Below are 13,447 nucleotides of genomic sequence, written 5' to 3'. Positions count from 1 at the left end.
GGCCTCATTCACCAATATCTTCTTAAGAACCTTAGATTCTTTCTTAAGTTGTTCTTAAGAGGTTCCTTAAGAAAACCCTACGTCAGATTCATCAACGCGTTCATAAGCCTCAGAATTGTTCGCAGCTGTGTTCTTATGCCATCTCCTCGTAAGTTGAGGGCGTGTGCCAGGTGAGTCTAATTAACATAGGATTAGCATAGGTAACGGCCCCATCAATGCCCGTAAAAGGGCATGAGACTGCAGGGCCGTGTGCAAACAGAGACCACAGGCACTGAGCAGAGGAGGTGAAATGAGAAAGAAAGTTGAAATGCTCAAATGAAAATCTGGGAGGGAGCACCAGACTCCAAACGTAAAAAGAACTTAAGTAGTGAAGTGGCGCTACTGCGGCAGGAATGAAACAAAGAAACAAACAAAAGGCTTATATTTAGTTTAAACTTTATATTTTTATATTTATATTTAGGCTATATTTAGTAGCGTCAGCAGTGGATGCAGCTCTTCGGTTGTTATCAGAGAGACCACACTCTCACGTGTGCCATCATAAATATCATCATATTATCACATATGAAAAAAAAAACAGTTGTGTGTAGTGTGAACACTTACAGTAAGTGCACTGTTGCAGCCCACAATTAGGAAAAAAAAAAATCATATCGGCAGCTGTATGCCCCCCCCTCCCCCCAAAAAAGATATGATATGAATTTAGTGTCTATAATGTTTTTTAAGAGACTGCAATGATTTGTCAATTATTATTATTAATATATATGATTATTAAAAACATCATAAAAGATAAGAAAATAATTCTTATTCAAATCATATAATGTCATACAACTGCAGAACAAAAGAAAACGCTATAATCGGTTATTTTTGCAGAAGTCTCAGCACCTAAAAGTGCGTAAGTATACTCCTGACTGTTCTTAGATTTTGTTCTTAGTTAAAGCAGATATCAGTGGAATGTTTTTGTTAATATAAGTCCTAAATAGTCCTATTTTCCGTCAGCAATCACTTACATGAAGTATTTCAGCCTAAACACGAGTCTCTCCGTCACTCTGCTCTGCTGTAACCCGAGGAGAAAATTTTCCTTGTGGGATACAAGTGTTATCCAATGAGGGGAGAGAACGGCATGAAGGGCTGTGTGTGCAGCCAAGGGATGCGCGTGAATGTGGTGACGTAGCACGAGGACCAATTGATGCCTGACAAGGGCGGGGGCTGCTAACTCATGGTGCGTTCAAGGAAACTCGTACTTTGTGTTTTTCCTTCCTGTGAAGTCATACCAGTTCGATCTGGTACGAGTTCACGGGTCGGAAGTTACGAGTGGCCGTTATAGGGAACTTTCACAGACAACAGGACGGTAAAAACACGAGCTACGGGTTACCTGGAACGCTACCAAGTCGTAGTTGTGACTTGAAGCTGTAACTTACGGTTTCAAAAGCCTGCCTTGAACACAGCATTAGCCGAAACGGCCGTGCCACTGATATCTGCTTTAAGAACAAATTCTGGATAAGAAAACATTCATGAATGCCACAATCTTCGTAAAAACTTCGTAAGTAGGACTTAAGAACAAATTTGTTCTTAAGAACGGTTCGTGAATGAGGCCCATTGTTCTCTTCTCAGTGAGGGAGTACCACTAAATCCTTAAACATAAAACATAGGTTTTCTTTCTTTTTGGAAAAGGGGTACAAAATTGTATTTATATAGAGATTTTCTAGTGTGAACGACCATTCAAGTAGTCACTTACATGCAGCACAGCACTTTTCCCCGCACATATAGCACTTTATGCGCACACCTTCTCACACCAATGACACATTAGAGGTCATTTTGGGTTCAGTATTATGTCTAAGGACAAATTGACAGGTGGATTTGAGGAGCTGGGGATCAATTTTCTGAGCAACACAGATGCCCCAAAGCTCTAAAATCTACATCACTGTGGGCTATTTGTTCCCAGTCCTACACCAGTACAATGAAATCTCACTTGATGTATCTCAATGGCAGCAGGTATTTGGCAAAATGTTTCTAATGATAAACACAGTTAAGCTTACAGACATACAGGTGTGAAACGCCAAATAAACAGAAGCTTCCTGAGTCAAAGTGCTGTTTTTAAATCAACCAATCCAGTCCCAACCTCCTCCTAACACATATACTGTTGCTTTTCATACAACATCACCTAACTCCCTCCTTTACTCTCATCATGATAACTACAGCTGCCTCGAGGTTGCTGTTACTGTGAGTGGTTACGACCTATAGTGTCTTTTTTTTTAGGGAGCACACTAGTCAGTTTCCATGTAGCAGCTATAGAGAGCCAGATATTCCCCTCAGGGTTTGGTGAGGACCAAGTCGAAGTTAAATGCATGTTGGGATTTTTTCATCATGAGGCTAGAAACTTGCCTCCAAATGAATGTTGCGTAATGTTACAACACACCAGAGGAGGAAATAGGATTGCCAACACACCTTTTAGGATAAATATTGTTTTTACAGCCTAAAAAAAAAAAAAGTTGTGCAGATTCAAAAGTGAGAAGAAAAAAAAAAAGATAATGACATTGCTGCTGTGCTGAGAACATTTTACTCCACTACCACCTGTCAATCAATTATTAGTGTTAGTGTCTCTTTCTTTCCATCAGTAGAAACCAAAATCATCAGACGGTATAAAAAACACATTTTAAAAATTCATGCACATGATGCGCTAGTGAAATATAAACTACTGTGTGAGGAAATATATTCAAGGAGTTCTCAGGCAATATGGATTCTTTTGAACAGACTTCCAAAGCGGCTCTGGCCTTCAGAATAACAGCATTATGCATAGTTTGAGAACTATAGAGTCAAAGTTCATTCTCAACCTTGATTTTCAAGCATATGTGAGAACAGTCTCATCACAAGTTCCATTTAGTAGCTGTTCTGGAGCTTTTTATTATATCATATGACCTTTGTCAGCTTCGTCAGTATTACCATTTAGCTTACAAATGTAGTTTTTTGACCTTAAAGGGATAGTTCACCCAAAATTAAAATTGCACTCATTATCTACTCACCCTCATGTCGACTAAGGGCTGGGAGAAGTTATCCGTGGCTTCTCTGAGTTACAGGGGGTCTCGGCGTAGCAGTGCATAACGGTTGCAAATGGATACAACTTTTCGTAACAAAAAGACACACCAAAAAACATCCAAATACCTCCATGCTGCTCGTATGTAATGTCTGTCTTGTATTGAAGCCCCGAAATGCGAAATTGTTCCGAAAAAAATTAAATAAGTCTATATTTCAAGCTTGTTTGTAGCGGAAGCTCCTACCAGGAAGAGGAGCTAGAGGTATTTGGATGTTTTTTGGTGTGTCTTTTTGTTACGAAGAAAAGTGGTATCCATTTGCAACCATTATATGGACATGCAGTGCTGCGCCGAGCCCCCCTGTAACTCAGAGAAGCCCTTAGTCGACATGAGGGTGAGTAGATAATGAGTGCAATTTGAATTTTGGGTGAACTATCCCTTTAATGTGAACATTTTTACCTCAACGACAATTTTTTAAAAATCATTATATACAATAGTTTAAGTTGTGTCATGTGTAGGGGAGAGTGTATGGGGTTAAGTTGAGCATAGAAGCGGGGTAATTCAAGCCACCCCCCTCCTTCCCCTCCATCCATGCCCGACCTCCCCCTTTACCATATATTCCACCTGCCCAGGTTGCATGTGCACACAAACTGCTGGGAACTCTCTTCTCAGGAACATACTTATCGTAATCATAAACATCCAGAATGAATTTAATAATTAGGACATATACAGACAAAATACACTCATTAAGTGTATGGGGCAGGTGGCTCAATTTAACCCACAGCTACCATTAACTTTTTTAGTCCTCATAACTAAAATGTTTAATAATCTCTTTTGGTCTAAACACAATTCTCATGAAACTTATGATCGACTAAATTCACTTTTGAAAGTGAAAAATGTATTTTTGGACATAAATGTCTAACCACTTTACCCATATTACTTTCACAGACTCCATGAAATGATGCATTGCTCCTAAATAATTGGTCATATGCTCAATTTTTCTTATGGTTCCCTCGCAACATGGGGTGGTTCAACTTGCCCCTATGTTCAATTTACCCCACTCTTCCCTAGTATACAGTTTAAAGCCAAGTGTAATCAGTAACCTACTCAAATACCAACTTTTTTATCCTAAATGTAGCAGAAAAACAAAACAATTTCCTGAGAATTTTTTTCTTCCCAAAGTCAGCCTTCACTGTTCGATATTTCAATCTGTAAAAACACATTTTGTTGTGTTGTTGTTTTTTCGAAGCACTGACAAGGCAACTGATTTACAATATTTGAACGCATCATCACACATCATGTCACATTAACACACCTTGTGTTTTTGCCGGCTGCTGATGCCCACAGCTTCACAGAGTGACAGCGAACAGTGTCTCAGCAGAATGTGGCCGATTCTTGGACCGATAACAAGTCATCTGATATAATGACAGGGCAGTTTGATGAATGGGTCTGTTTTTGGGGAGGCAGACATCCACTGGGGACTCAGCCTTGGGCAAACAGAAAATCCCACAGGTCACAAAGGCAGATGGATGGACTGCAGTTCTGTGTCACTTTTATAGCTTAACTACTTGTCCCTGGATTAATAAATCTGGATTGGAGACTGACAGCTCGAGGCGTACACCAGCAGCAGCTGCTGTCTTCATATAACCTTGACTTAATCAGGACCTCTTCGTGACTCCACTTCCACTCAACACATTTTCATAAGTGACACTAAAAGTGAGGCCGATTTAACTCTGCTCTTTCCTTGTGCTCGTACTCTAAGACTCAGCCGCCTCATGAAGCATAAAGGACAGGAGGGATTGCCGAAAGAATGTCTCACACATCCAAACAAAATTGATTTCATTCAGAGGTTTATGTACTCTCAGTGCAAACCACCAGCTCATAGAAAAGTAATATATTCTGATGAGACAAGGCTGCTCGCATATGAATCAGGGAGCTAGGCCTAAATTTAAATCAACTCCTCTTCACAGCATTTCTTTTTTCATCAACTTATTCTGCGTCTGTCTGGCTGTGGACCAGAGGAGATGAATTCTGAGGAAATAACAGCACCTTAAAGATCCCCCCTCAGCCCTAGCTAGTTAAATAATCAAACCAATCTACCAGGCCCACAGTCTCAGCCATCAGAGATGAAGCACTCCTGAATTTACCCGCTACTTCCTTCGCTGCAATAATCAAAAAGGGAAGACAGGATTGTGTTTTCTGTTATGTCTCAGAGAAATGCTAAAGAAATGTGTCTACCTGTTCCGCTGCTCGTGGTTAAGTGGTAACCAAACAAAAGGAAGAGAGTGTACGTGGGAGGACGAAGGCGCTGAATGTTTTGTTTTTTTTGGAGAAGGTAATGGTGACGGTAATGATCATGTTGTGTTGAGAATGACAACATCGATCAGTTGTTCAAACACTTAAAACGACTTTCGTTTTCCCCGACGAGTGACCTCTCGCAGTCATGCAAATAATTACTTTCTCTTTCTCGGTGGCAAAGGCAGCAGCGTGTCAGCACCATGACACAGTTACACACTGCCACAAAACCATTTAGAGAGAGGTCAGAGGGGACGGCTCAACACGCCATGCACATGACTTCACCACTAGAGGCTGCGCTATGTCCACAGTTAAATATGAGTTTAATAAATGAGTTTTTTACCCAAACTTAAGGATATTTTAGCAACATTTTCTGGGAACATTCATTTGAGTTTTGGATGACATAACTTTTTGTCATTTTGTGTAAAGTCTATTTTCTATTTCAATATTTTCAATGTAGTGCAGGAGATTGAAAATATCATCGACCAGTGGTTCTTTCCAGGTCACGTGATATCAGTGATGAAAAAGTGTTGGAAAAGAGTCAGTAAAACTGAAACTGTAATAAGTGTAACTCTGTGGATGAAAGTTTTCCTCAGGTCAACAAAACCAACAACAAAGTTGATAAAGTGAAGGGACAAATGCTGCGTTCAAGACAACTCGGAAGTCGGAAAAAAACGAGCTCCGAGTTGTCAAAAATGAATTGAACGGCGTCGAACTCGGAAATTACAGGTCGGAAACTCGGGTATCATATCAGAGCTCCGACTTTCCGACTTCACAACAACATCAAAACATGGCAGCCCTCGTCTTAAACAGTTAGAATTTAGACATTTTAAGTTATTTGTTGAGGTTTTAATGCATATTATTGCAGTAGCCTATATGAAATATGTTTATATTAAGCTGTGATTGTTGGTTCCAGGATGGTTGTATGGTGTGAAATTGTGTTCCTCGTATGTGACAGAAATAAAGTTTAACTGTTATCAAGGCTATAACATTTATGTGCACTCATCTGCGGCGTCTTCTCTCCTCCAAAATAAACACAATTTAAAGGTAAAGGTAAAAGGTAATTGTGTTGTCATGGACACGATGCACAGTTCTACAGCAGTTTTTCATAAATAAACAGAATGCAACGCAATCAGTGGTTACTATGGAGAGATTCCTCATAATTCACTTTGAGGTGAAACTCACTTCATATGCACAGTCATTAGAGGGGAACCATGCAAGTCATTTTCTTCCTCTATGGAGCTCCCTACAGTTTCAGAGTGCATATATTCACTATCTTAAAAACCCTCCCCTTCGACCATGTGTGTTTGTTTTCAACTGGCCAACTAGAGGGCAATCCATGGAGCAATGTCTACTGAGGTGGGTAATGTTAACAAGAGATTAGGGATTACCAGGCGTGTTCGTGTCGTAGTGCTGTAAAGCAGTCCATGTTTCTCTCTAGACAAGATCTGGCACACCAGGTTGGAGGCACTGATCTTGCAAGCTTGGTTTTCTGGCCAAGAGACACTAGGGGGTAGGCAGAAAGTCTCCATTCTCCCTGTAATATGTCATTTAACCATCATAATTACTATGAAGCTGTTTAATTAAGGTACAAATCTTGCATAGTTCCTCTTTAAAGATACAGGCAAAAGAGAAGTGTAATACGTGACTTATATGTCCCAAGGCAGGTGTTGCAATTGAAAATATCATCAACCTACCAGTGGTTCTGTCCAGGTGATGAACAAGTGTTGGAAGAAAGTCAGAAAGTATTAACTGAAACTGTAATAAGTGTAATACCTGTAACTCTGTAATAACTATAACTCTGTGGATGAAAGTTTTCCTCAGGTGAACGAAACCAACAACAAAGCTGAAGTGACTGAAGGGAACAGGCTTCAGCATGAAGGGAACTCAATCATTGTGACATCATTGTGTCGTCCCATGGACACGATAGAACAGATCTACAGCAGTTTTTCATAAATAAACAGGATGCACAGCAAACAGTGGTTACTATGGAGAGATTCCGCATAATTGACCATATTCACAGCGTCGCCATCTTTGCTCAAGACTCAACACCGTCACATAACAACTGTTGAGCTACTTAACGGTCCGGTGTTCACCACAACATCTGATATCAGCTAAAAATATAAGCTTATTAGCATCTTCCAGGCTTGAATAACATGAAATGTATCTCAGGTGTGAATTGACTATCCACAGTTTTACTGCTTTCCCATCTTACATCACATTAGCAAGGGTGTCATATCAACATTGACGTTACCGTTACCGTTAACGCCAGCTAACATAATTCAAATCACCCACTCCAAGTGATGACGTAAGGAAAGGCAACGCTTATGCTGTATGTCCCTGTACCAAGGCAGGTGTTGCCAGATGTTATATATTAGGGAATATATCATGATCACATTTATAAATCACCTGGGTATATGAAAATAAAAGTTTATAAAGTATAAAATACCCATGTTAAACACAAGTTTAACAGAGAAACACACTAACTTTTTAATTATGATCCATCTTTTGTATTTGTATATGAAATATCAACGTAGCCTATCTACAGATTTTGCTTTGGTTATTTACAGACATATACTGTATGCATACTTTTACTTTAGATATGTACCGACATGTCTAAAGTAAAAGTATGCTGTATGTCTGTTATGTCTCAGAAGAAAGCTAAAGAAATCTGTCTGCCTGTGCTGCTGCACGTGAAACAAAACAAAACAAAAGAAGGAGAGTGTACGTGGGAGGAGGAAGGCACTGAATGGTTTTTAGAGAAGGTAATGGTGACGGTAATGATCATGTTGTGTTGAGAATGACAACAATGATCAATTGTTCAAACATTTAAATCGACTTCCGTTTCCCAGACATGTGACCTCTCGCAGTCATGCAAATAATTACTTTCTCTTTCTCTGTGGCAAAGGCAGCAGCGTGTCAGCACCATGACACAGTTACACACTGCCACAAAACCATTTAGAGAGAGGTCAGAGGGGACGGCTCAACACGCCATGCACATGACTTCACCACTAGAGGTAAATATGAAAAGTTTTTTTTTTACCCATTTTAGCAACAGTTTCTGGGAACATTCATTAGAGTTTTGGAAGAAAAATCCCTTTTTGTCATTTATGTGTAAAGTCTTGTTTGTCAAATATTTTCTACGTAAAGAATGTGTAAGTCTTTGCTTTTTAAAACCTGCAGGAGATGGAAAATGTCATCAACTTACCAGTGATTCTGTCCAGGCAACATGAGGTGAAAGTGTTGGAAAAAAAAAGTCAATACTAAAGTTAAAAACAAAAACAAAACAAAACTGTAACTGGTGTAATAACTGTATCTGTGTAGGCTAATAGCTATAACGCTGTGGATGAAAGTTTTCCACCAACAAACAAAGTTGAAGGGACGAAGCTTCAGTGTGAAGAGAACTCAGTCATTGTGACATCATTGTGTTCCATGATCATTGTGTCGTCATATGGACACGATAGAACAGATCTACAGAAGCTTTTCATTAATAAACAGAATGCAACGCAACCAGTGGTTACTATGGAGATATTCTGCATAATTCACTTTGAAGTGAAACTCATTTCATATGTGTACAGTGATAGTCCAGTTGCTTTTTCACTGTTTTGATTCCTTTTTTCTCTACAGAGCTCCCCCTACTGTTTCTGAGCGCATATTTTCACCTTCATAAAAACTCATGGCTAACACTCCTCCCTCCCCTCCCAGCCATGTGCATTTGTTTTCAAGCTAACACAAGTTTAACAGAGCAAGATACTTTATAATTCTCTTATTAATTTTGGTTTGGACATATATTTACATACCAGTACATGTCTAAAGTAAAGATATGTGTGTATAAAAACTCTGCAACTGACATTGTGTGTCAACATGGAAAATCCTTCCCATTACTATTTTGTGTTTTTGTAGTAGGCTATTTTGTCAACTAGGCCCACTGACGGATACTTCTGTGGGGAGAGGGAGCTTCTTTCATTGAAAATGGAGCAAGTCTGGAGGATGCCACCGTGTTCCAGCTGAGATGAAGAGGTTTTTTTGTGGTTGTCGTGCTGCTGGTGCAAAGGTTAAAGGTATTGAAGTTGGAGATGAAGGTCCTTTCTGTTGTTAGTCATCATGGGAAACGTCACCTCATGCCCAGCAAGAGTGATGAGCTAGAGATTTTGGCGAAGACTCATAAAGTAGACATTTTTTCAAATCATAACAATACTTGTGAACATCCCATCCATGGCAACTGCTAAGGTTCCATGTGAAGTCGTCCATGAAGTCATTGCTAGGATACAGACCAACCTTCCCGGGCTGGTGCACAGTCTTTTTTATTTGATGCAGGATGGGGAGATCCTTTCTACCTACAGCCATCAGGCTTTTAATTCTCCTGCAAATGGTAGATGGGCTGCCATACAAAATTAATTTCCCCTTAGGTATTAATTAAGTAATTTATTGTACCTCTAAGATGTTAAAAAGTAAATGATTCAAAATAGGAATTTTAAATCTTTTTCACAATTATAATTACAATGATGATATTTGCATAAGTCCACACCCGTGTGCATGCACTGAGCACTCACACTTCCACAATGTACATGGGAAATCACCAGTTGTAGCACTGACATACAATATAATGTCCAAACCTATTAAACCTAAGTAAAGCTCAAGCTGGAACAAGTGTGTGTGGTTTTATAGGTTTAGAGTTATGGATTATTCATGCAGGTATGACAGTGCTTGTTTAATACTCCCTTCCATGTAAAACCTCTATAACTGTGTTAACCTTCAGATGTGGTATAAAAACTTGCCATATGAACTCTGTGACTTTGAGTATACTGCAGCCGCGGGGCTTTTAGTTCACTATGGTTGGACTTTTCGACGGTCATCGTTTTAAATACTGGTAAGACTAGAGTGAGAGGGAATGGTAGAGAAGCCAGTTTAACAGGTACCTGAGCTTTCTAAAATACACATCTCTGGGTTAGAAACGAGGTTAGTGAGGATAAGGACCAGGGTTATGCAGGAAGAGAAGTAGTTTGTGTGTTTGTGAGACACATTTTTATAACTATATGAGAATTCTGTTTTTAATTGCTGCACTCTGAGGTGGAGTGAAAAGTCCTTTAATGATGGAGGGAAGTGTTGCACTTTTTTGTATGTCAAAAGTAATAATACAAAAAAAAAAAACTGTTGGGTAATGAATAAAAAAGAAAAAGAGCTCGAGAGACAGAAGGACACGCTTGGCCAGTTGCTGCATGAAGTGGGCACGACTTTTGGGTTGTCAGTTTCAAAACGTTTCAGAGAGAAACTGTCAGACGGTCTGTTTGCCCGAGACGTTCAATTGCCCACTTGTGAAGAGCCGCACAGGCAGCTTATGGATAAAACGTGTGAGAGTGTGAAGAGAGACATACAGAACAGAGAGACAAGACAGATGAGTGTGACAATGATAGAAACCTCCTGCCCTCCGTGTTACAGAGCATGATGAACGATGTGACAGCTGTTTACCGATGTGAAACCATCTCGTTGCTTATAGGAGGCATCATCCGGACACAAGGCAGGTCATTAAGTGGGAGACGGAGACTCAGACAGATATACAGTTGACTGCATGCAGGGAAATATGAGGCACAGTCAAATCAGACAGTAAAATTGGAGGGTTTCATCTCAGGGCTTCATGCAGAGAGAAAATTGTTGTGTCTGAGCCAAGCAACACAGGCAGTGTATGCTGATTTCATCTGGATGTGGATCAATGTTTGTCCATATTATCAATGCGGCCCTTCATAAATAAATAATGGTTATCTTTCCAAACAATCAATGCAGCTGAGAAACCACAATGCCAATTAATGCACTCAAACTGCTTCTCTATGCCCCGCACACACAGCAGCAGCAGCATCCACTCATTCCTGCATCCAGCCATTGATTTAACAACTTGCATTTCTCCAATTAACAATGTGTGAAAACTTCTGATTTGTCAAGCTTATTACTGATTTTTTTTTTTTTTTTTTTACTTTTGTCAATGTGTCCTCAAGGATGTCACACAAACAGCTGCTCTGTCTAAGGAAGTGCAGTAATTACAGTGGAGAGGAAGGGTCATCAGACTTTACTGAGCCGCTACTTCACTTGTGCAGCTGCTGGAACTATTCATTAAAACCTCCCAAGAGGAAAATAACCTCTACACACAGGGACTCCACTCCACAGCAGCATCTATCTGTCTGTCTCTGTCTCTGTCTATAGCTCACTTGTTGCAAGGGGAAATTCTTCCTTTTCTCTTGTGCAGCTTTTTTTGTGATCTTTCCCCAAACCATCCCCTTTCACCCATTAGAGCTCACTTTCTCAGGATCCTTTTCTAAAACCTTATTTGCTGAGCTGAGGAAGGACCAGCAGCAGCAGCATCCTCCTGTGCAGCTTTCCTCGCACCTCCACAGACACAGTCCTCTGCCTCACTCCTTCCCTCGTGAGAAAACATCAAATGCTGGCGGGGGGAAAAAAGCTAAAAACCAAGAAGGCAACTTGTGGGATTCGCTATCTTTAAAACTTGACAACCGCAAAAAAAAGAAAGAAAGAAAATCCCCGGAGGATGTGCGCTCCCTTTCAACAACAAGACCCCGCGGTGGTCGGATCAGACCCAGCCAACTGTTTAATGCACTAAATTCATAGAATAAACCGCACGAGCTGCAGCGAAAACTACAGAAACTGATCGAGATCGACCTGCAGCAGCTGCAGCGTCAGAGTCACTCTCCGTCCTCTGACACGACTCGTTTTAATGAGAAAAAGTAAAACCTTTTTCAAAATAATGGACGCCAAAATAAAGGCTCCCCTGAATTGATTTTATTGGTGACTAACGGAAACAAATCGGTGTTCAAAGTAGTTACCGTAAGTCATTTTGTCTTAAAGTTGCTGCTTCTCCAGATGTGGGGATTTGCTACTTTTCTAATAAACATCTGGAATCAAAATCAAGAAAATAATGAGCAGATTAATCGATGAAGGGAAATGTTCTAAATTGCACCCCAAGAATAGATATTGAGTCTATTAACCTTGTTTATGCACATTTTATTGCAATGCAATTTTGTTAAAGCTATAAGAATGAATCTATATGTTGTTTCTTTTTAATAAGATGATTTATCATGAGTTAAAAGTCTCTGTGGCATCAACATACAGCAGCCCTCCTATTGCTGTAGTCCACCACCCCTTTACAGCTGAGCGATGTCTTAGTGCAGTAATAAACCGCGGGGGTCCCTTCAGTAATAGGCTACAACACTCAACAAACCAGGAAGCGCACGGAGCCGCTCACCTTCTGCACCTGTCCCACAGGAGCCGAGCAGCAGCAGCAGCAGCAGAGAGCCGATCAGCGCAGTAATCCCAACGAGTCCTTTACTCCCCAAAGGCATGTTGAAGTGACGGGACACCGCAGAGTATAATCCCGCCTGTCAGTCAGTCAGCGGGGGGAGAGAGACGGTCCGTCCTCCTCCTCTCTGCTCCTCTCCTCTCCTCTCCTCTCCTGTCCGCTGCTTGCTCTGCTCCAGCTCCGCTCCGGTGCGCTGCAGTAGCCGGCCGGTACCCAGTGGAGGAGGAGGAGGAGGAAGAAGAGGATGATGCTGTCACACCGCCTGCCCTCCGTAAAGTGATGGAATGAAGAGAAGGAGCGAGGGGAAAGAAGGGGAAGAGGGGAGGGTTTTAAGGAGACTGTCGCAGGTCCGAGTCCAGCAGCGCGCCGCCCCTCGCACCGAGATCCTGGAAGTGCTGCTTGGAGTTCTTGGAGAGAGTCCCACCTTCAGAGGGAGCGCGAGGCTGACTGATGCTCAACTCTGCGCGCATGCAGCTGAAGGCTACAGTGTCTTCTGCCATCTGACACGAGAACTGATGCGACTCTCGTGGCTCTTTGCAAATTTCTGTAGACCGCGACAGCAGAATAAACAAATAGACTGAGACCTGCCCCCACCTCATGACAAAGCAAATCACCCACAATTAAAGTGTGCTCATCTTTGTCAATAGTGTTTTTGGGTCATTTTGTAGCTACACCTGTTAAAAATATTTTTGCAGAGCCCCTTGATGCCCTCGACCGCAGGACCAGTAGGTCCATTTAGTGAACTGAATAGTGGGGAAGGCTATTTTGTGTTTTTCTTTTTTATTCTTATCCTGTCTCTTTTTATTGTGCTTTTATTGTC

General features: G+C 41.0%; 1 protein-coding gene across 2 annotated transcripts in view; it reads right to left on the bottom strand.

The window, feature by feature from the left end:
- Positions 1 to 12,808, bottom strand: part of LOC146989066 (contactin-associated protein-like 4) — a 115,481-nt gene extending 102,673 nt beyond the window's left edge. Inside the window, exon 1 of one of the 2 annotated variants that reach the window (XM_085775002.1) lies at positions 12,574 to 12,808. In XM_085775002.1, coding sequence (XP_085631128.1) covers positions 12,574 to 12,670 — 97 coding nt within the window. In that variant the 5' untranslated portion in view covers positions 12,671 to 12,808. The remainder of the gene's footprint in view (positions 1 to 12,573) is intronic. The other variant, XM_085775004.1, reaches the window with a different exon arrangement.
- Between the last annotated feature and the right edge of the window lie 639 nt (positions 12,809 to 13,447).

The sequence above is a fragment of the Trachurus japonicus genome, chromosome 4 (genome assembly GCF_045865225.1).
Source record: "Trachurus japonicus isolate A0001 chromosome 4, Traja_1.0".
Classification (NCBI taxonomy): domain Eukaryota; kingdom Metazoa; phylum Chordata; class Actinopteri; order Carangiformes; family Carangidae; genus Trachurus; species Trachurus japonicus.
Note: the sequence above shows the minus strand (reverse complement) of the source record. Positions and strands in the feature narration are given on the sequence as shown.